Genomic DNA, 23,792 nt, shown 5'->3' with positions numbered 1-23,792 from the left:
TGATTTTGTATGCTTCGAATAAAAATTAAATATGAACTATTCGTCCAGGAGGTAACTGCTTGGGACAAATTAAAAAATAAATAAGATATTAAAATCTGTAAACAATAATAAATATAAGATATTAGAATCTGTAAACAATAATAAATATAAGATATTAGAATCTGTAAACAATAATAAGTATGAGTTTGTTTTGTCTTATATGCTGCAAACAAATCAAAAAGACATTACAAAAATAATCTGTGAAGTCATAAAAAATTATACTGCTACGAAAACAGTTGTAAAGTTACCTAACCTATTGCATACATCATATCATTAATATGGTGTGACGCAATCAATCTGTCCATACTAAATTATGCCTAATAATTTAAAAGCAAATGTACACATTTTTGTGTGGCCACAGTGTCAACTTCACCCAGCAGCAGCAGTAGTCGTAGCCGAGTAATCAATATATCACTGTACAAAATGCATATCTTTTCATCAAGTACTGGGATTATTCTGACTCATGTCTGTTGCACTATTGTAGTCGGACAATATACCATTGTAAGGAAGCAGTAATTGCAAACACCATTGGTTCTTTACTCCCTTGTTGCACAATGCAATTTACAATGTCTTATATAAATTCTATTAACAGGAAGTGACGTGTATGAATGACGCTCGTGAAAAGTCATCTCGCTTTGACCCCCTACCAGCCACGAATAACAACAGGAGGTTAAATACGGCGCGAGAGTTATCTAAAGACCTCATATCCATGACACGTATTTATTATAAGTTTAGAACAATAGTACACGATACTTGTCGAAACCTTGAGTATTGACTTCTTGTTGAGGTTTGTCATTGGGATAAACTCATATTAATTACGCACGCACATATACGTCTTACCATCGTTTTGACGTCACGCATTGAATTAATTTTCAATATACTTGAATTAACTTTTAATCTAATTACGTTATGTTTGTAAATATGAAAATGTAATGTTTCGACCTGGTTTCCAGGTGAAAAGCGTAGAGTGTCATTGTTTATAAACAAACGTCTACCCATGAGCCTTTGCTTTTTTAGCGTGTGTTGTTATCGTAGCTTGAGACTCAATTCCCGCGCGTGCGCAGGTGACGACCCTCACGCTTTAAACTTAGTAAAGTGTTAAACTTTGATTTGGTTTTTGATTTATTAAACAGAAATAATGTTCACCCAGAATCGCATTCACGCATATTGATGAGTACATGACTTAATTGTAGATTCATATGAATATTTAATTACCATTTGTGCCCCAAAGCACTTATGTACAATGTATTGTCATCATGGCAAATGTACAACATAGAATAATGTATAGTAATTCAACATAGTTTACAAAAAAATATTTGAAGGCTAACACGTGATATGCAGGCGTATTACGTCACAAAAAGATTATATTCAACCCAGTCACATGGATGTGCATATTTATGACATCATGTAATGTTTTCTTGTTAATGTATTGTCATCATGGCAAATGTACAACATAGAGTAATGTATAGTAATTCAACATAGTTTACAAAAAATATTTGAAGGCTAACACGTGATATGCAGGCGTATTACGTCACAAAAAGATTATATTCAACCCAGTCACATGGATGTGCATATTTATGACATCATGTAATGTTTTCTTGTTAATATTAATGAAGTTGATTAATTTGTTAAGATGTTCAAAGGATGCCATGACTGAACTTTGGAGTTCCCACGTAAGGCGTTGCAGTGATATAATTATAAATCAAGTAAAACGTGATATAAAAAACAGTAATAGGGTAAATTATAATTACAACATAACAGATATGACAGATTAAAAAATTTACACACACATATATATATATTTAAATTGAGCATAATAGTACCTATTCAACAAGGCCCAGAAGAAACATACTACATGTGAATGGTGTTGTTGTAACCTACTTTGCGGGACAGAATCGGTTATTTAGTACCAAATTTCACACCGCGTTTCAGTCAATGAGATGATTCAAACTCATGATATTATAATGTAAACAAAAACGTTATTCAAATTTTACACAACTGCGCGTGCGTTTTGAATTACTTGTACGTATCACTGATTAATTAAATGGAAAAAAAATACAATTTTGCTTCAACCCGATAGCTAAAGGTGTATATATATATTGACGAATGTCGCTTCTAATAATATGACAATATAACCAGTCAGATCACACTAGTCTTCATATTGGTAGCAGAATTTGCTAAACACATTCCACAGAAAATAGATGAAAACAAGGTAACCCTGAAATAAATAAATAAATAAATAAATAAATAAATAAATAAATAAATAAATAAATAAATAAATAAATAAATAAATAAATAAATAAATAAATAAATAAATAAATAAATAAATAAATAAATAAATAAATAAATAAATAAATAAAATTTAAATGAAAAAGAACGAATGAAAGTAGAATAGATACAAACAGACAAACAAACATACTTACTGGATATCTTTGAACCAACACTAACGGTAATCCAATATAGGGTATACTGAAGACACGTTTTCCATGTAGTTCATTTCGGCTGAACGATTTGTGCTGTAATTTATCATCACCTTCTGCTTGGTATTGGATTTCTACTAAAGGACTGCCTATCTCACTGTTAATAAATCATAGTACAAATATATCCGTATTTTATCTTATATATTACCTGATTTTTTGAGGGGTACATTAACAGACGCGTATATTTAGAACTACAAATGATATTTCTATTTGAAACACCGTCCCCACATTTCGCAAATGTGGAAAGCATTTATTGCAATTAATGAATAATCTAAAGTTCTGAGAAAACTCTGGCTAATTTTACCAGTAATTAAAGTATTGCACTTTAGTGCATAACATGGTCAATATCAAATAACAATAAACTGCTAGCGAAGGGTTTGTTACCTTGGCCGATAGATTTTGGTTACTTTTTGCATGTAATATTTGTAACCCCTTTCCTTATCTATCACACATACAATATCGCCGACTTTCAGATGTTCTTGCTGACCAATGCGTGACATGTACACCAGATCACCAGTGTTTAAAACAGAATGTGTACCGCTATAAATAAATAAATCGGTGAACAATGTTATAAAGTGCAAACGTCCATTGTTATGTCACACATTGAAACATTTATGTGATAATGAAAAGAATCGATCACTGTATTTGACAGACATACACAACATGTTGCAGTCATCTCATAGTGGTTAGTTTTTTATGCATTGCGTATTATATAAATAAAAACTAAAAATATGAATATTTGATAGATGTAATGATTTAATACCTGGATCCTATGATCGTCAAAGTTTTGAAGTTGCTTGTCATGTGGCAAACGAGACAGTATCCGCAATACACGTAGAACGCATTGGTTATCATCCATCCCATGAATTCAGCAAATTTACCACTGAGATTGTCATTCGAATATCCCTTGAAAGAGGCGATATAAACAAAATTTTAGAGACAGGTCATTTTATCTTGGAATGCTCAAATTGAAAAAAAAATCATTGGGACTGACTTACATGGAAATAATCATACATGTATATACGCAAAATCAGTGATTTACACAAAACGCACCTTATACGTTTCTAAAACCATATTATTGACAATTTGGTGTTACCCCAAATCAATGAAGTGTTACTGTATTTGATCATATTTTGTGATATCGTTTTAAGGTAGCGATGCAGTTTATTTGTGAATTTTAATCAAAAATATTTTTTTTTCGTTTTTTATATAGATTGTTATCTATTTGACCAATGAATTCATATTGGAACACCGTTAAAATTGCTGGTTATTTTCTGGTTAAAAATAAAAAAACACTCACACGTGGCAATGTTTATGTCCAATTGCCTAATTTTCATGAGTGGGCATATAACAGGACCTTTGATTGACAATATGCAAATCAAGATTGTACGGGTCATAGTTCATTCAATCACGCGCATGTGCAATTATTATTAAATCAGTTCTCACTCGCTAGCAAACCAAACATTATATTTCCTCGGCGTTTTTCCTATTTTTATCATTACATTTTGCGTGATGTGAAAAGAATGAGAGGTAGAAAGAAGATTCGAATGATATATGTCAGAAGAGGCAAAAGCTACACTGAAGACATCAGACCGCCGAACGAAAAACAAAATCGATGTGAGCGTCTAAACGTGACTTTCCCTGAAGGCGTGAATCCGAGATTCTGATTGACTGAGAGATTTTATTTTTAAATAATTGTTCTCAAAAAATAAACTGAGCATGTGAAGAATAATTTAACATTGTTTGCAGTGATAACAGCTCATTGTCGAAACGAAGAATGCGTTCAAAATGCGTCCGAACAGTATATTACGGCAAGTGGAACAAAAATAACAAGTCCGCAATTAATATAGATATATAAATTATGCAAAAATAGAAAAGAATGAACTTTGAGGTCATGCTGTGCGACTTTGAAAGTCGTTAGAGAGATGAGTGGACGCATTTGAATTAGTAGTATAGCAAGGTATCCAGTGATGTAATTTCACCCACAAACCACTTTTGCCCAAAAAAAAACATATTTTTGACCCAAAATCAAAAACGCATTCTGGATATTTAAAATAAAGACAAGTTGTACAAAGTTTGTATAATAAGCTTTCAGAAAATATATAACATGTTAGATATATAATACCATCTTCATTGTCTAATTACTCAATTAAAAAACAAGCCAAATAAACTGCATCTCTACCTTAACCTCATATCCCGCCTGAAATACTCACCCTACTGAGGGAAAACTGTCTGTCCATGTTGAGCAATAACCTAAACGTTAGGAATATTACACCGGCTCTAGTGGTCACAGCAAAACTTCACCCAGTCACCCAGTAGAAACTTTCGAGGCTGAGTGACAAATATACACACAGTATCTGCAGCTTGGCAGCAAAGACGGGGATGTTTCTGACTCATGTTTCTATTTTTATATCGTCATAATATGTGATACGCCAATGTGATTGTGCAAGATTTAATCAGTTTACTTTTACGATGTGATTGGCTACTGCATTAAATTTTATTAAGGAAAATTCCCTAAGAGTCCAAAAAGAGATTAGTGACTCAGACCTTCCAAGAACACTTACACGTTCAATAGAATGAATGACGTTCGAAAACCCTTTTGGTTATCTAGGATTGACCATTGATTCACGTCAATGGCAGCAATAGCACCAGTGTCCGTTTTTTCACGATCTCCGGTGAAATGGACTGTGCGAAGTTAGACGGCCAGGTTAACATGGGCCGTAATATTTTGCTACACAACTGCTGTTCGCAGTTTTTATTACTCAATCGCTCAAACGCTGGTTCGAAAAAGTCGAAATGGAAGGCAAACTATTGTAAATCGAGACAAGTTTCATTCAACTACAGACGAAACGGGTCGGTAAAAAATAAACGAACCCTGACCTCTAGAAATCCCTCATTCTTAGAGTACCAGAAGTCACCGAGCACGGCCGTACAACGTACTTTGCGACATCGCTACATATGTATGCTAGCTGACAAGGGGGTTTCCGAATAAGGTAACCAAGCTGGCATCGCCGAGTGCGTGATTTTCCGCGATGTTTAAAAAAAGCATCTCGTTGCCGATTTCTTTTCAATTAACCGAGCATTTTACGTTAGTTAGTTAGTGAAAGGTTGCATATAACATCAACAGTGACTTGTCAATCAACAAGCAATGTGAACAAACTTTCGGGACTTTTAATCACATACGCGTGCTTCGGTTCCCTATATTTTAAAATCGATTTTTGAGTACTGTATGTTCGAGCACTATCTAGCCAACCTGACTGGGTAAGAAAAAGCAAAAAAAAAAAAAAAAAACACTCCGAGTGCCCACGAGCCTGCATCTATATCTTAAAAGCATGAACACTCATAATTTCACTTCGGTCAATCCTAGATAACCAAAAGGGTTTTCGAACGTCATTCATTCTATTGAACGTGTAAGTGTTCTTGGAAGGTCTGAGTCACTAATCTCTTTTTGGACTCTTAGGGAATGTCCCTTAATAAAATTTAATGCAGTAGCCAATCACATCGTAAAAGTAAACTGATTAAATCTTGCACAATCACATTGGCGTATCACATATTATGACGATATAAAAATAGAAATATGAGTCAGAAACATCCCCGTCTTTGCTGCCTAGCTGCAGATACTGTGTGTATATTTGTCACTCAGCCTCGAGAGTTTCTACTGGGTGACTGGGTGAAGTTTTGCTGTGACCACTAGAGCCGGTGTAATATTCCTAACGTTTAGATTATTGCTCAACATGGACAGACAGTTTTCCCTCAGTAGGGTGAGTATTTCAGGCGGGATATGTGGTTAAGGTAGAGATGCAGTTTATTTGGCTTGCTTTTTAATTGAGTAATTAGACAATGAAGATGGTATTATATATCTAACATGTTATATATTTTCTGAAAGCTTATTATACAAACTTTGTACAACTTGTCTTTATTTTAAATATCCAGAATGCGTTTTTGATTTTGGGTCAAAAATATGTTTTTTTGGGCAAAAGTGGTTTGTGGGTGAAATTACATCACTGGATACCTTGGTATACTACTAATTCAAATGCGTCCACTCATCTCTCTAACGGCTTTCAAAGTCGCACAGCATGACCTCAAAGTTCACTCTTTTCTATTTTTGCATAATTTATATATCTATATTAATTGCGGACTTGTTATTTTTGTTCCACTTGCCGTAATATACTGTTCGGACGCATTTTGAAGGGGGAATGGAATTCACAAATAAACTGCATCTCTACCTTAAAACGATATCACAAAATATGATCGAATACAGTATGATGAAATTATTTGCACGTATCTGTTAATCGACTTAAGTAGCTGATTACTAGTGAATGGCTGTGTTATGTCTGTCATTGTTTCGGCCCATTTGAGGTTCTGGACGGAACTTGGTTCAGTGATTTGGAACTAATTACGAGATAACCGTCGCTATTCGGACTACTATTTCTGATAGTTGGTATTCGCAGTTAATGTAGTGAACGATTAATCAAAAGATATGACGTGTTCAGTTCTTAGTGTGATTGGCTTTATGATTGAAGGTTACGCCCTAGAGTCTTTTTACTGCTTTGTAATTGGTTAAGGTTTTGAAAGTGACTAAAGTTGTTTTAGTTGGTCTTGGCGAGTACACCACGACAGACGCAGTAGAGTCTTAGAGAGTCTTGGGGCGAGTCTTGACGCAGTCTAGAGAGAGTCTTGGGTCAGCTATGCGATAGTCTTGGGGACTTTTCCCCAGGGCGCTGTTTTATAGAGTGCTCGACTGACCGACTAAGACGAGAGTTGAAACGTATTTCGTTGTGTGTGTGTCTATTTGACTGTAAAGTTTAAGTGACTTTCCCGATCCCGCACCTCAAGGGGACGCGATAGAGAGACGAGACGATATTCCCCCTGACACATGTGGGGAAACCCAGAGGAGAAGAATATTTCTCCGTGATAACAGTAACACTTCATTGATTTGGGGTAACACCAAATTGTCAATAATATGGTTTTAGAAACGTGTAAGGTGCGTTTTGTCACTGATTTTGCGTATATACATGTATGATTATTTCCATGTAAGTCAGTCCCAATGTTTTTTTTTCAATTTGAGCATTCCAAGTTAAAATGACCTGTCTCTAAAATTTTGTTTATATCGCCTCTTTCAAGGGATATTCGAATGACAATCTCAGTGGTAAATTTGCTGAATTCATGGGATGGATGATAACCAATGCGTTCTACGTGTATTGCGGATACTGTCTCGTTTGCCACATGACAAGCAACTTCAAAACTTTGACGATCATAGGATCCAGGTATTAAATCATTACATCTATCAAATATTCATATTTTTAGTTTTTATTTATATAATACGCAATGCATAAAAACTAACCACTACGACATGACTGCAATGCATCGTGTCTGTTAGATGCAGTTATAGATTCTATTCATAATCACGAAATCAAATAAACGTTTCAATGCGTGACATAATTATGAATGTTTGCACTTTATAATCACATTGTTCACCGATTTATTTACTAGTATTTTTATTTACAGCAGTACACATTCTGTTTTAAATACTGGTGATCTGGTGTTATATGTCACGCATTGGTCAGCAAGAACATCTGAAAGTCGGCGATATTGTATGTGTGATAGATAAGGAAAGGGGTTACGAATATTACATGCAAAAAGTAACCAAAATCTATCGGCCAAGGTAACAAACCTTTTGCTAGCAGTTTATTGTTATTTAATAATGATTATGTTATGCAGTAAAGTGCAATACATTAATTACTGGTAAAATTAGCCAGATACGAACACAATTTTCTTAGATTATTTATTAATTGCAATAAATGCTTTCCACATTTGCGAAATGTGGGACGGTGTTTCAAATAGAATATCGTTTGTAATTCTAATTATACACTCTGTGAATGTACTCCCCAAGACATCGGGTAATATATAAGCCGTAATATGGATATATTTGTACTATGATTTATTAACAGTGAGACAGGCAGTCCTTTAGTAGAAATCCAATACCAAGCAGAAAAAGATGATAAATTACAGCACAAATCGTTCAGCCGAAATGAACTACATGGAAAACGTGTCTTCAGTATACCCTATATTGGATTACCGTACGTGTTGGTTCAAAGATATCCAGTAAGTGTGTTTGTTTGTATCTATTCTTCTTTTATTCGTTCTTTTTCATTTAAATGTTATTTATTTATTTATTTATTTATTTATTTATTTATTTATTTATTTATTTATTTATTTATTTATTTATTTATTTATTTATTTATTTATTTATTTATTTATTTATTTATTTATTTATTTATTTATTTATTTATTTCAGGGTTATCTTGTTTTCATCTATTTTCTGTGGAATGTGTTTAGCAAATTCTGTTACCAATATGAATACTGGTGTGATCTGACTGGTTATATTGTATTATCATTAGAAGCGACATTCGTCAATATACATATATACCTTTAGCTATTAGGTTGAAGCAAAATTGTATTTTTTTTCATTTATTTAATTTAATTAGTGATACGTAATTCAAAACACATGCGCAATTGTGTAAATTTTGAAAAACATTTTCTGTTTACATTATAATATCACGAGTCTGAATCTAACCATCTCATTGACTGAATCCCGGTGTGAAATCTGGTACTAAATAACCGATTCTGTCCCGCCATTTTTTCCCAATTAGGTTACAACAACGTAATTCATATGTAGTATGTTTTTTTTTCTTGGCCCTGTAGAATAGGTACTATTATGTTAAATACTCATTTACACACATATATTTTTTAATCTGTCATATCTGTTATGTTGTCATTATAATTTACCCTATTACTGTTTATTATATCACGTTTTACTTGTTTTATAATTATATCACTGCAACGTCATACGTGGGAACTCCAAAGTTAAGTCATGGAATCCTTTGAACATCTTAACAAATTAATTTCATTAATATTAACAAGAAAACATTACATGATGTCATAAATATGCACATCCATGTAACTGGGTTGAATATAATATTTTTGTGACGCAATATACTATGTTGAATTACTATACATTACTCTATGTTGTACATTTGTCATAATGGCAAAACATTGTACATACGTGCTTTTGGGGCACAAATTGTAATTAAATATTCAGATGAATCTACAATTAAGTGATATACTCATCAATATGCGTGAATGCGATTCTGGGTGAACATTATTTCTGTTTAATAAATCCAAAACCAAATCAAAGTTTAACACTTTACTAAGTTTGAAGCGGGAGGGTTGTCATCTGCGCACGCGCGGGAATTGAGTCTCAAGCGACGATAACAACACACGCTAAAAAAGCAAAGGCTCATGGGTAGACGTTTGTTTATAAACAATGACACGCTATGGCCATCTCACGCATGCGCGGGTCACGACTCCCCCGCTTTAAAATTACGCTTTTCACCTGGAAACTAGGTTGAAACATTACATTTTCATATTTCCAAACATAACGTTATTAAAGGTTAATTCAAGTATATTGAAAATTAATTCAATGCGTGACGTCAAAACGATAAAAGACGTATATGTGCGTGCGTAATTAATATGAGTTTATCCCAATGACAAACCTCAACAAGAAGTCAACACTCAAGGTTTCGACAAATATCGGGTACCATTGTCTTAAACTTATAATAAATACGTGTCATGGATATGAGGTCTTTAGATAACTCTCGCGCCGTATTTAACCTCCTGTTGTTATTCATGGATGGTAGGGGGTCAAAACTAGATGACCTTTCTCGAGCGTCATTCATACACGTCAATAAACGTCACTTTCTGACAATAGAATTTATATACGACATTGTACATTGCACTGTGCAACAAGGGAGTAAAGAACCAATGGGGTTTGCAATTACTGCTTCCTTACAATGGTATATTGTCCGACTACAATAGTGCAACAGACATGAGTCAGAATAATCCCAGTACTTGATGAAAAGATATGCATTTTGTACAGTGATATATTGATTACTCGGCTACGACTACTGCTGCTGCTGGGTGAAGTTGACACTGTGGCCACACAAAAATGTGTACATTTGCTTTTAAATTATTATGCATAATTTAGTATGGACAGATTGATTGCGTCACACCATATTAATGATATGATGTATCAATAGGTTAGGTAACTTTACTACTGTTTTCGTAGCAGTATAATTTTTTTATGACTTCACAGATTATTTTTGTAATGTCTTTTTGATTTGTTTGCAGCATATAAGACAAAACAAACTCATACTTATTATTGTTTACAGATTTTAAGAACTTATTTATTTTTTAATTTCTCCTAATCAGTTACCTCCTGGACGAATAGTTATATTTAATTTTTATTCGAAGCATACAAAATCACATTGCAAATCCTGGTCCGTATTCAAATGCCTGTGAAGAAGATTATGAAATATATATGTTGCAATTCGAACAAAAAATATTAGTATCCCTCGTTTCCGCTTTTGAAGTATTTTTTTTTACCAAAATGTTGATGTTATGTATTTCCTAATAATTTTTTGTTGACTTTCGAACTAAATAGTTAGCCATAATCTCCCAGTGTTACAACATTAATTGTATCAATGTAACAACTCATTATGCATGTACTCAATGTATACATAGTCAGACATCTACTAATTAGATTCTTTGTATGTTCGTAATTTTGTATTTTCTCTCCTATTTTATTTTGTGTCTAAATGTTACTGTAATAGTCACTGATTGCAGAAGATATTATTAATTAAAAGTACTTTGCTTAGTTCCATTTCACAGACTAATTTGCTTGCTATATATACACACTCACTGGTGCGATGTGATGTGATTGGTTGAACCAACTATGCATATTTAATGCTGAATGTACCATTCAGACTGAAAGGTGTTCAGGATAAGATTTGTTCCAGTTATTTGTAATTATTAATTCACAAATGTGTTTACAAATGCGCCTAGATTGGCTATATTTATTCCATTTAATGAACAGAATGTTTCAAATCAAAATTTTAGAAACAGTGTGCAAAAATCTTCGCAGAAGAAGAACACTCATCACCTTGCAAGCAAATATCGCCAGTCCTATGAGTCACTGCATCCAAGAAATAACACGGACACTGACTGTGGCTGTTTTCAGTTATTAATTAATGATAAAATAATCCAATAGTTAATAGATCTTTTGTTTTTCGTTGAAATATGAGTTTTAAAGGTTCGTTAGATCTATATACTATGTTTTAGTAAAGTGCATTGGGTCCCATGCGACATACACAACTTGTGTAAAATACATTGTTTGTTTACATAAAAATTCTAATAAGCAGTGCGACGACTATAACGCTTTGATAGCACAATGAATGTTGTATGAAAGTTTGTTGTGTTGTGTTGTCTAGTAACCTAACTCATTAAATATAAATGAAGACATTATGGAAAAGTGGTGATAGTAATAATTGTATAACCTTATTAATAGACATATCAAATACCTCTATCTCCCAGTATACTAGTATTAAGATCAGTCTAAGTACCAAATAGCAAGACTTACTGACTTAAAGATTATTTGAATTATTGTGAGCGCAATTATTTGAAATTATATTACAAAATTGATACACAATGCTTTGAGAACATTTTCTTGTTATTATAAAGGTGGCACACAATGTTTCATTAGCTCAAAGAGAGCTATTTACTATGTTCCTATTTACTATGATTTTCTCTGAATGTTGTACTTGTATTACCGTACTTCCCCGAGTATAAGCCCAGGGGCCTGAAACTGTAAAATCGGGAAAATTAGGGGGTGGGCTTATAGACGAGGACCACCTCAAAAAAGATATTTTTTGGTGGGTTTGAAATTGTAACCATCTTCCCAACCTCGAAAAATTATCCAAATTACATTTTTCGTTCACAGCGCCGATCTCGGAGAAATATTACGTCTTTTTGAAGAAAAAAATGGGAAATTTAGTATGTTCAATTTAGTTGTTCATTATAGAAATAAATAAATAAACAAACAAACATCTAAATATGTAATCCCCTGCGCCAACTTAGCCGGTTTGTCTCTGCTACATTTGCTCAACCCACAGCTTACTTTCACGCCCATATGTTGATATAGATTTATTAACAAATTTTTTAGAGTACACTAGTAAAACCTGGTCAAGGCGGGGATAAGCACGGTCTTGCGATATTTTGCCAGAAAAACAAACAAATTACGACATAAAGATTAAGATTAGATAAGCTGGCGAGGACTACAAAAAAAAGTCGTAGAACCACACAGTACTAGTATTTTATTTCACTTCCTTTAAAATCTGTTCATTGGTTGGTGTTTTGGGTCACTTATTAAATTTTTAAAAAACGTGGAAACTATCACTATCACCTTGAAGTATTTCATTGGGACTATGTGTATGTGACAGCGCCCTCACAGTTTAGAATCAGTTTAACAACAACAACCAAGCATATAACTTCTTTCTTCAACGCCCTTGGCCAAGCTATCAAAGTCTTCGAGGCGGAGCTAAGTCAGCTAAACGCTCCACGTTGCTATTTGAGACGCGCACCACTCTACCATGTATTTCTATGGACTCTGCTCGAGCTGTTGTGCACTGATCAAAAAGCCGGTGAAAATAGCTAAAATCGATAAAACAGCACAAACTTAACTTCGAAGAAATCCAACCAAATTTAAATATGTTGCATATGTAGGGGGTGACAACAACCATTCCAAAATACCGTTTTCTGAGAATTGATTGGCCTTTGTTTCACCATGATGGTTGCCACGTGGTGAAAATGCCTGACCCGAGAATAAATGTCGCTGAGCACAGCTAAAGCTGTGTTGGCTTGGATGTCGAGGCAATACAGCGACAATATCCATACATCATGCAACTCACTGATATTCAGACCAAAGCTATTCAAGCTTTACTTAAAGGGGCACCTTCCAGTTAAGCTTAATTTCACAACAAATTTAATTTCTGGATTAAAATAACAATGGATAACAAAAGATAGATTAACATTGTAAACAACATAAACAATAGTGTCCCATGATTCTTTGGTGCAATCCATGGGATTGAGCGGTTCCCCTTTAATAATAGTGGTAATAGTGTTGTCACCACTGTTGACTATTATAGAAGAGTAGGTGTTATACCCCAAAGCTCGTGATATCACAGCAACACATATCGGCAGTAATGAAGCCGAAAACATCAGAAATGCAGAGCTCCGAGCGCTTTCTGGCAGTCTTTGTAACAAAGCTTTCTATTGGTCGGTAAACTTTCTATCGCGCAACCACGTGACATACACGGTTATGAATGGTATTACCGCACGGTGTTGTAGAGGGAGGAATGCCCGAACGGAACAACACCGTGCAGGCGGACGATGGGAAACTATATACTTTGCACAAAAAACTCGACAGAACCACGCAGTATTTTAGTTCACTTCCTTTAAAATCTGTTCATTGGTTGGTATTTTGGTCACTTATTAAATTTTTCAAAAACATGGAAACTATATACGTTGCACAAAAAACTTGAAGTCGACAAAACCACGCAGTATTTTAGTTCACTTCCTTTAAAATCTGTTCATTGGTTGGTATTTTGGTCACTTATTAAATTTTTCAAAAACATGGAAACTATATACGTTGCACAAAAAAGTCGACAGAACCACGCAGTATTTTAGTTCACTTCCTTTAAAATCTGTTCATTGGTTGGTATTTTGGTCACTTATAAAAATTTTCAAAAACATGGAAACTATATACGTTGCACAAAAAAGTCGACAGAACCACGCAGTATTTTAGTTCACTTCCTTTAAAATCTGTTCATTGGTTGGTATTTTGGTCACTTATAAAATTTTTCAAAAACATGGAAACTATATACGTTGCACAAAAAAGTCGACAGAACCACGCAGTATTTTAATTCACTTCCTTTAAAATCTGTTCATTGGTTTGTGCAATACACAAATTGGTATTAGTTTCGTTTCTGACACGATAGGACGGAATGGCCTGGAAATGATACACGATACCAAGAAGTTCGTATCATCGATAACATAACTTTATTTTCGAGTACAATATATAGATAAAACATGAATATTGATTAGCACTGACAGTTGACGTGCACCAATAGGAACTAAGAAGGAATAGCCAATGGGATTCAGTGTAACAAAACGGATTATTATATGGGTGGAGCCATAAGTTGGTCCACGTGACTCCGAACATCCTCCCGCCCACACAGATATAAGCCTTCTTGATCATTAAAATCACATGTCAGAATGGATCAAAGGAAATAACAAACTCAAGGTTCTTACAAAGATAAATAAAGGCTCAATAAGAATGATAAGAAACACATCTGTGCTGAGTAAATAAAACAAGAGAAATCTGGAAAAGAATAAACTACTTAATCCCACTAAAGCATTAAACTTGTTTTCTTTAAATTAAAAAAAAGGATTAGCGCAACCAGGTGTGGAAATGATGCATGAAGAATGTTAATCTGTCATGCACATTTCAATTCTAGGACCTACATGTCCATGGCAACACAAGTTGTCTAAATAAAGTACATACTATTATAATAAGATAATGGTACAAAATATAAATGTGATGGAAAAAACAAGAAGATAAACGTTATATCGTTACAGCAAATTTGACCATTCTCTAAGACGTAGACGAGCCATTTCAGCGGCAGCCCGCCTCGGTCTAGTATTACCAAACTCATTAACACCGGGATGAGTGTCGATGTTTGTGTCAGGATCCAAATTATTATATTCTGAATTAATTTCTAATGGGTACAACTTAGTAATGGGTCTGTTAGTTCTGCCATTGCGTGTTTTGATACAAGCTGAGCGTACCAAACCATCATTTCCTGTATTTAGTTTTTCAATCAAGGCAAGTGCCCATTTCACTCGTGGAACAGATTTGTCTTCAACAAGAACAACATCGCCCACGCGAATCTGATTATGTGTGGACCCCTTGCCCGAAATTCTGTCATTCTCACGTAATGCGTTGAGATATTCTTGAGACCATCTTTTCCAAAAATGACTGTGAATTTTCGCCAAATATTGAGATCTCCTTTGAAGATTTTCGTGATTGCCAAATGTTGGATCTTTCAACTCGTCTTCATCAATCGTGTAGTACGGTACAGTCGTGATTAGACGACCATGTAACAAATGTGAAGGGGTTAGTGGGTGTAAGTCACTGGGATCGGCAGAAATATAGGTCAGTGGTCGGTCATTCAAAGAAGCCTCAATTTCTGCCAGGATGGTTTGCAATTCATCGGCGGACACGAAAGCGCGGCGAAGTACCTTTTTGAGTGAATTTTTGGTCAGACCAATTAATCTTTCCCAAAACCCCCCGAACCAGGGAGCGCGTTTTGGTATGAATGACCATTCTACGCGATGGTTGGCAAAATAGTTTTGTACTGGTACTGATTCAAGTAATCCTTTCATCTCGCCAGAAGCCGATAAATATGTCGAGCCGTTATCGGAAATAATTCGGCGAGGCAGCGAGCGTCTAGCTGCGAACCTTCTAAAGGCACGTAAAAACGTTTCGGTAGTAAGATCCATCACTAATTCTAAGTGTACTGCTCGAGTTACAGCACAGGTGAAAAGGCAAATATATACCTTTCGTTCCTTACTCTCAGTTGAGACATAAAGCGCACCAGAAAAATCCACGCCTGTGATTGTAAAGGGTGGAGCTTCATGAAGTCTGCAACTTTGCAGTGGTGCGGGAATAGGTTTTCTGTATGGTTTACCGCAAACTATTTTACACTCGACGCATTTCCGTAGCACGGCTCTTACGAACGGTCGAATTTGTGGAATCCAAAATTTCTGCCTAATATGCGTGAGAGTTGTTATAACGCTTTCATATAGGCGTTGATTATACGCTGTGGTTTGCCATATCGCTCGGTTAGTAATCGCATGGACATAGTTGCCGTTTGTCAATGGCAACCCCTGAATGGATCTTGCCGCCTTATGTGCAGTACACAAATTGGTAAGTAAGTAAGTAAGTAAGTAATTCTTTATTGCTATCGTATCCCATTTGAGATCTTGACATAAAATACAATAAAGTCAAAAACATGTAGTAATAATAAAAAAAAAATGAAAATAAAAGGAAATACTAAAAGTACTGTAAATGAATGAAATATATACATATCTCACAATAAGAGATAAATGAATAATTGTAATATAATGTAAATAAATGTGAATCTGTGTTTTGTGAGTTTTTTTTTGAGGCAGCTGGTACTGAAGTTTATTGTTTGATTTTTTGCTCCCTAAGCATAAAGCAAGTATAAATGTGTTTTGAAACGTCTTTAATTATGTGATCGTTTTTATTATTTAATATGTTTATTAATGTCTCTCCATACATTTTATGTTTAGTAAAAAGGCTGGTTCTTTCTTTATCATATAGCTGGCACGTGAAAAGGAAATGTTTCTCATCTTCAATTTCTCCAAGATCACAGACAGGGCATATTCTATCAGAGATGGAGATGTTTTTGTATCTGCCTGATTCAATCTGTAAACGGTGGGCACTTATTCTAAATTTGGTCATTGCAGCACGATATAGTGGATTTTTAATTATTTGGAGGTATTTCTCAAAAGAAAAATCAGTTTTTATTTCTCTGTATGTTCTCAATTTGTTTTTGTGATGCACGCCCTTATCATCATCAAACATGCATTCTTTACTTTTTTTCTGCATTTTAAGTTTTTCTGTAATGTCTTCAATAGTAGCATTGCTGTATTTAATTTGCCCATCTTTCCAGATATTACTTAAATTTAGGTTTTCCAGAATCTTTTTCACACCAGATACCCAGTTTTTAGTACTAGAATCATGCATCTTAATACCAAGCTTGTATGCTTCACATACTAATGTATTTTCAGGCATTTCCTGAACCCTCATTGGTATTAGTTTCGTTTCTGACACGATAGGACGGAATGGCCTGGAAATGATACACGATACCAAGAAGTTCGTATCATCGATAACATAACTTTATTTTCGAGTACAATATATAGATAAAACATGAATATTGATTAGCACTGACAGTTGACGTGCACCAATAGGAACTAAGAAGGAATAGCCAATGGGATTCAGTGTAACAAAACGGATTATTATATGGGTGGAGCCATAAGTTGGTCCACGTGACTCCGAACATGGTTGGTGTTTTGGTCACTTATTAAATTTTTCAAAAACATGGAAACTATATACGTTGCACAAAAAAAGTCGACAGAACCACGCAGTATTTTAGTTCACTTCCTTTAAAATCTGTTCATTGGTTGGTATTTTGGTCACTTATTAAATTTTTCAAAAACATGGAAACTACATACGTTGCACAAAAAACTTGAAGTCGACAAAACCACGCAGTATTTTAGTTCACTTCCTTTAAAATCTGTTCATTGGGTGGTGTTTTGGTCACTTATTAAATTTACAAAAACATGGAAAATATATACGTTGCACAAAAAAAGTCGACAGAACCACGCAGTATTTTAGTTCACTTCCTTTAAAATCTGTTCATTGGGTGGTGTTTTGGTCACTTATTAAATTTTTCAAAAACATGGAAAATATATACTTTACACAGAGCTCACAATTCGCAACCTAATTTGTCCATTGTAGACACGCGCAACTGATTTTAGAAAAACGCAAACTTCCTAAATCTACCACTGATGGCGCAAATTATGGGGAGTCAGAGCTCTACGAACAAACACATGCTCGTAAAACTAAATGACTGGCTCGGCACTCTTATCTTATCACTCTTATCCGGTATTATAACATTTTAAACATTGTTGCTAAACGACAGACCGACAGAGAACACCAAGGTGAGAGTATTTTTATGTTGTGAAGTGAAGACAAATATTCGCGGCGTGTGTGATTTAACACGGGGGATTAAACCAGGACATATTTCCATTATTTAGTACTTGAAGATGTAGCAGGAACAGAACTGATTGCCACACAATCTATGCAAAACACAAATACCATCACTATGATGACCGCCATTTTGAAATACATTCCCACACAGTCGCAGAAGATTTTATTGTCAAACATTACGTCATTAAACTACACGTAATAGAAAGGTTTTTGCACATGCGCAGCATGTTTAATGACGTAATGTTTGACAATACAATCTTCTGCTACTTTTGTGATTTTCCTGAATTGCCAAAACAAAACTAGTTACACCAAATTTCTTATTTGTTCATTGAGATGATTTTTACTAGTTTTGTTAACCAGGTTTTCATTGCACTGGTTTTTGAAAGAAAAAATACAAAATATTCAATCATCTATGACTAACTGTACATGTTGCCTGGAGTTGAGCACATTGAAGTTATTAGAGAGTTTAAGATTTGCATACGTAACCAGAACATAACGTGTTGTTCTAATTTCGTTTGCGTTACGTTCTCGGGTGTCAGAAAACGATCAAGTACAAGCGCCCACAACGGGAACGTAACTGAAACAGAATTATGTCAATCCGTCTCTCATTGGGCAGCTATAATATAACTATCCAATAAAATTTGGTATGTCATTTCACGTTCGCTCTTGCTATTTCCATCCACTCTGCTGAGGTCCCAGGCCTGTTAGCTGAATCGTCTTTCAGCAGATCAATGCCATGCGTTTTCAGTGGCTATAAATATCAGCTAAAATGCATCTAATATTTCTTATTTCATCATAAATATACAAAATCACTCCAATATAAAACGTTTTATCAATTAATCAAAATTGACAGCGAGAAAAGCTCTACGAGTCAGTCACCTTGATCACGTTCAAAACGACTGCCGTACGACCAGGCAACCGATGACGTCATTGGTTCGCACAGAGGTCATGCACAAAGCAGTGACGTATCCGTTCTCGTACCATTCTCGTATGCACTTCTTAATGTCTCTATTAGCAATAGCATAAGTAAAATCATGACTAGTTAAAGCCTTTGCAAGGCGCCATAATTCCTGTTTTGCGTTCCGTGCACTTTTGGTTTAAAACATTGAAATCATGAACATATATTTATTGTATTAAATCTGGCGGTTGTGGTTGGCCATTACTGTTGTCATAAAAAAGAATGGAATGACAACATTCATTTCCCAGTAATGTGGGGTAATTCCATTATTCAAATTGGTCTGTTTCTGCAATGTGTGTAATTGCTAGTCGATGTAATCTTCACCAGTATCCATTCTTGAGAAGCAGTACTGCAATATTGCTATCAAAGTAGTGTTGTACGTTACAATGAATGTTTCATTCTTTCTTGTGGCAAAAGTAAGCCTTTAATAAATATTTTATGATATTACTAGTAGCTTTGCGATAAGTGGCTTTTGTGGTAAGTGGATTTTGTAGCGGGTAGCTTTGTTGAAAATAAAAGTTCTATGTATCTTTAACAACTTGCGCTATTCTGGGAATACCATCATTAGGAGCTGTTAATTTGTCTTTATGATTTGTGCAGTTCTGGCAGGAGTTCCTAAATAAGACCCATGCTCTGATAATGCCCCTAGTTTTTTAGACCAAGAAACATTTGACCATTTGTAGAATAGGCTTTGCATCATGCATTCTTTTTATACTGATACTGATACTGATCTTATTGGTGTTGCAAAGGATAGTTGAATATTGTTAATTGAAATTAATAATTCCCAGAACAATTTTCCAATATAGATAAGAAATTATAAACAAATGTATAACGAAACAAATGTATAACTCACTTTCAGAAATGAAATAAAGAAATGTATATATATATTTTAATTATTACTAATGTACTGTAAAACAACTAATTAAAATTGAAAAAAAATTGCAATATATAAAATATTCCATCAGTGTTAATTGTTCACAATTTTATAAATGGGCTTGTCAATTCCACTACCAATTAGATATAATGTGTACATATTTTAATACACACAGGTACACTAACAATAATTGTAAAATTTCGAAGTACAGGAGAATTCCCAATAAGGAATTGTTATGCATATTAAAATCCATTATTGGAACAGAACATATTCACCAAAAAACAACGTTGCCATGTTTCTAGGCATACAATGAACTCGAAACAAAAGAAACAGTCTGATTCAAACGACCTGCGTTCTTGAAAATCAAGTCTTTGCCTTTACGAGTTGAAAAGGGTTGGGGCCAAAAATAGGATTGCTAATTTATTAGAGATACCTGGGAAACCAAAATTTGGGATGTGAATCACTTCAGAGACAAAAAATCAGTGATAATATTTATAACTAGAGACTATTTATCTCAGCTATAGCTACGATAATTCTGACGCAATCAATACTTGCAAGATTCCTGGAAATACGGTGACCAGTGACGACCAAAATGACACAAACCGTTGCCAATTTTTATGGAGGACATGGATTCATTTTTATTCCAGACTTCCGGGGAAGGATAATTAAAAATGGCGACAAAGGTCAAAAATATTGTTATGTTAATTACTTTTCTTGTCAGGAAACAACATTTTTTGAATTTCCTCACTGATAGGTACATAAATTTGGACCAAAATGTTATCAGCAAGATTTTAGGGATGGCAGTGACAACCAAAAAACGTAATACTAGCATAAAGTATGGGGTTGAACCATTGTTTTCTCTTGAGGGAAATAGAAATTACGGGTAGTCGCTTTATATACTTTAGTACTGTTTTTATTTAATTGTCTAACAATTTTAGGTTCATGTGCTGCAAGTTAGATACCTAAGCGGTCGTCGCTCAGCAAATAATTTAGCCCAGGCATTTTCCATGTCAAAATCGCAAAACTACGAAGCTGAAATATCCAAGAACCAACACATACCAAAATATATCTCAAAAGTGAATATTTGTGGTATATTTTTAATCTAATTATACATTATTGAGGTTTGACGTAATTAAGAAAATCATTTATATATATACAATGAATTTATTTACTGTTTATAACATACATTTTACAAATAATAGGTATATTTTATCTCACTCTATTCTCAGGTCCATCACTGTTAATATTATATAGCCTTTGAACTTGAATGACAATGGGACAGACCTCATCATCTTCTGTTGATATGAACTCCAAGGAAGCAAAGTACATAAGAGAAATGATACATGATCACTGTGTTGTAGTTTTCTCAAAGCAATATTGCCCGTACTGTAAAATGGCTAAAGATGTATTCAATGATCTACAAGCTAAATATGAAGTGGTGGAACTCGATCAAAGAGATGATGGAGCTCAATTACAGAACATACTTAGTCACATGACTGGTGCAAGAACTGTATGTATGGATGCTGGATTAGCATTTCTGTATTATTTTTATACTCCAGCAAATAATTCAGGATATTAAAATACACTGTGTATACATTATTGATACAAATGAAAGCCAGTCATTGCATCCCATCATCATTGTTATTAGTCTCGGGAGATGTATACCGTAAAATCTACATTAAAAGCCGCATCCCTAATAGAATTCACACCTATTCTTTTTTAATAATTGAGAACAAAAAATTCATCATTTCTCATTTGTGTAGATGCTCTAATAGAAGCCACATCCCCTCTGTTGCATTGTACCATTTTAATAGAAGCCGCAGTTTCTAATACAGATTTTACAGTACTGTTTATAGACAATGCTAAAAATGTTCATGATTCCATAATTTTATGGCATTTCTGAGACAAAATTGTGTTAAAGTCAATGACAAGCCATGTCATAAGTATCCGAGATATTGTTACTGCTACAAAATTTTGCAATTTTCACAAACTTGCGAAAATCTGTTGTGAAAAAATTAAAGTAGTTTGCTTGTTTGTAGAACTGTTTACATGCAATTTAACCTGCACCCTGTTAGACAATGACATGACGCAAATCATTATTTTTTTCAATTACAAAATACATCTAAGTATACAATGTGTAAGCCTTGGATGAATTTACTTGGAAAGTGGCAACATTTTCATTATATTCATACATGTACTGGGAGTATATTAAACATTTATTGTTGATTTCATTTACCCGGGCAATGAACATTTTCATCATATCTAAAGATTATTTTATTTGGCTTGGTAACATGGTCTGAAAACATTGTACATTGTTAATGATATAAATATTATGTATTGTTATATTTTGCAATATTTTAACTAATCAGTGAGAATTGTAGGATTTGAGTATGAAAGAAATGCAACCAGACGACACTGATTACCGGTGTAGAACTACTTTATTTCACCTATGACCCTGTAACATGATATTCAATTTAAGTACATTTGAACTATAGAGGGCGCTATGTCATTATGACATTATGCTGAGTATATGAACATTACAGGAATTGCTCTGGATTGTATACTGGCCAGAACATTGAATTTGCTACCAACTGTTGGGCAAAAGCAATCAATTTTATGGGAAGATTTAATAAAATAGGAAAATTAGTAAATATTCTAGACTTAACATATTGATTCATAATTGCAGAATTTTAATTTCGCTATTTTTATCGATAAATGAAATCTGCTAATTTTAATCCATGTGAACATGCAGAAAATTGTGATATGAGAAAATAGTCATTGTGTCATTTTCGATATGCGACAAAAACAGAATGCATAAATAATGTTTAGTTACACATAATTCAGGGACAATATTTTATTAATTGTAAATTGTTATTTTGTTACAGGTGCCCAGAGTATTTGTGAGAGGGAAGTGTATAGGAGGTGGAACAGAAACAAAATCATTACAAAAATCTGGAAAATTGGAGCCTATGCTAAGAGAGTGCGGAGCACTCTAATTATGACATATTCTGTTGGCATGGCAACTCACAGCCTTATAAATACACTGTAAATATTCATAAAGACTTGTGCTTGGATCAATATTTGTTGAAATTTGAAGCATTATATTGAGTATTGACCACAATGCATCATGGACATTACTTTAAACTTGTAAATAGTTGTGTGAATTATATATTTTAATTGAGATGTTTTTATACATTTTAGTCAATTACTTTATGAATTACAATTACAACAAGTTTCTGACATGTTTTTATGACCTAACAGTAGTGTAACTGTATTTTATAATCACAGCCAATACTTGCCGGGCAAGATTTTTAGACTTTATTTACATTTCTTTCTTCTTTATAATTGATATGCAAACGTGAGAAATGGACATTATTGTGTTTATGTAAGAGTTATATATGCCCACACTTTTGTTGTTGTTTTGTTGTATTTAAAACAGGCTGCCATTGCTCAGTATTTTGGCACTGGACAGAAATGTTAAATTACAACACTGAAACAGTCAGACATTGGTAGTACAACAGTCCCTCTATCAATATGATAGAAACACTGTGGTAGTACACTACCAATTTAAGAGAGAGATGGTCTTTTCACAGACTATCATGTAATCAATCGTGTAATATTTATTGTTCTTAAATGAAAATAAATTATCACAATTTTAAACCAAACTGAGTATTTGTGAATAATTAA

At 34.1% G+C, this 23,792-nt stretch overlaps 4 protein-coding genes across 5 annotated transcripts; 2 read left to right on the top strand and 2 right to left on the bottom strand.

Annotated features, from left to right (window-relative positions):
• Window positions 1-1,222: 1,222 nt before the first annotated feature.
• LOC146740235 (uncharacterized) lies at window positions 1,223-4,862 on the bottom strand. Its single transcript, XM_085501072.1, has 5 exons — window positions 4,733-4,862; window positions 3,283-3,425; window positions 2,904-3,059; window positions 2,463-2,616; window positions 1,223-2,257 (listed from the first exon to the last, which is right to left on the bottom strand). The coding sequence occupies exons 1-5, from the start codon at window positions 4,757-4,759 to the stop codon at window positions 2,189-2,191; spliced, it is 549 nt and encodes a 182-aa protein (XP_085357198.1). The 5' UTR covers window positions 4,760-4,862; the 3' UTR covers window positions 1,223-2,188.
• A 1,300-nt stretch (window positions 4,863-6,162) lies between these two features.
• Window positions 6,163-9,998, top strand: LOC102808988 (uncharacterized). Its single transcript, XM_085501073.1, has 5 exons — window positions 6,163-6,280; window positions 7,644-7,786; window positions 8,028-8,184; window positions 8,471-8,624; window positions 8,818-9,998. Exons 3-5 carry the CDS (start codon window positions 8,069-8,071, stop codon window positions 8,953-8,955), a joined length of 408 nt encoding a protein of 135 aa, XP_085357199.1. The 5' UTR covers window positions 6,163-6,280; window positions 7,644-7,786; window positions 8,028-8,068; the 3' UTR covers window positions 8,956-9,998.
• Window positions 9,999-15,047: 5,049 nt separating this feature from the next.
• LOC146740234 (uncharacterized) lies at window positions 15,048-15,977 on the bottom strand. Its single transcript, XM_085501770.1, has one exon. The coding sequence runs from the start codon at window positions 15,975-15,977 to the stop codon at window positions 15,048-15,050; it is 930 nt and encodes a 309-aa protein (XP_085357896.1).
• A 2,110-nt stretch (window positions 15,978-18,087) lies between these two features.
• On the top strand, window positions 18,088-23,770 carry LOC100375351 (uncharacterized). Of its 2 annotated transcripts, XM_085501075.1 has the most exons (4): window positions 18,088-18,224; window positions 19,540-19,599; window positions 21,335-21,615; window positions 22,991-23,770. In XM_085501075.1, the coding sequence occupies exons 3-4, from the start codon at window positions 21,373-21,375 to the stop codon at window positions 23,099-23,101; spliced, it is 354 nt and encodes a 117-aa protein (XP_085357201.1). In that variant the 5' UTR covers window positions 18,088-18,224; window positions 19,540-19,599; window positions 21,335-21,372; the 3' UTR covers window positions 23,102-23,770. The 2 variants fall into 2 exon arrangements, with proteins under 2 accessions (XP_085357201.1, XP_002730955.3); XM_002730909.4 differs by lacking the exon at window positions 19,540-19,599.
• The last annotated feature ends 22 nt before the right edge of the window (window positions 23,771-23,792 follow it).

The sequence above is a fragment of the Saccoglossus kowalevskii genome, chromosome 7 (assembly GCF_978046115.1).
Source record: "Saccoglossus kowalevskii chromosome 7, keSacKowa6.1, whole genome shotgun sequence".
In the NCBI taxonomy this organism is placed as follows: Eukaryota; Metazoa; Hemichordata; class Enteropneusta; family Harrimaniidae; genus Saccoglossus; species Saccoglossus kowalevskii.
Note: the sequence above shows the minus strand (reverse complement) of the source record. Positions and strands in the feature narration are given on the sequence as shown.

What these genes read in the sequence shown, in the direction of transcription:
- LOC146740235 (XM_085501072.1), bottom strand. Translation starts at nt 4,759, where the DNA reads ATGGACAGACAGTTTTCCCTCAGTAGG. An exon ending in TTGACGATCATAGGATCCAG is followed by an intron (nt 3,060 to 3,282) that starts GTATTAAATCAT and finishes ATTTATTTATAG; the next exon opens with CGGTACACATTCTGTTTTAA. An exon ending in ACCAAAATCTATCGGCCAAG is followed by an intron (nt 2,617 to 2,903) that starts GTAACAAACCCT and finishes ATTTATTAACAG; the next exon opens with TGAGATAGGCAGTCCTTTAG.
- LOC102808988 (XM_085501073.1), top strand. Translation starts at nt 8,069, where the DNA reads ATGTCACGCATTGGTCAGCAAGAACATCTGAAAGTCGGCGATATTGTA. An exon ending in ACCAAAATCTATCGGCCAAG is followed by an intron (nt 8,185 to 8,470) that starts GTAACAAACCTT and finishes ATTTATTAACAG; the next exon opens with TGAGACAGGCAGTCCTTTAG. An exon ending in TGTTGGTTCAAAGATATCCA is followed by an intron (nt 8,625 to 8,817) that starts GTAAGTGTGTTT and finishes TATTTATTTCAG; the next exon opens with GGTTATCTTGTTTTCATCTA.
- LOC146740234 (XM_085501770.1), bottom strand. Translation starts at nt 15,977, where the DNA reads ATGGATCTTACTACCGAAACGTTTTTACGTGCCTTTAGAAGGTTCGCA.
- LOC100375351 (XM_002730909.4), top strand. Translation starts at nt 21,373, where the DNA reads ATGACAATGGGACAGACCTCATCATCTTCTGTTGATATGAACTCCAAG. An exon ending in ACATGACTGGTGCAAGAACT is followed by an intron (nt 21,616 to 22,990) that starts GTATGTATGGAT and finishes ATTTTGTTACAG; the next exon opens with GTGCCCAGAGTATTTGTGAG.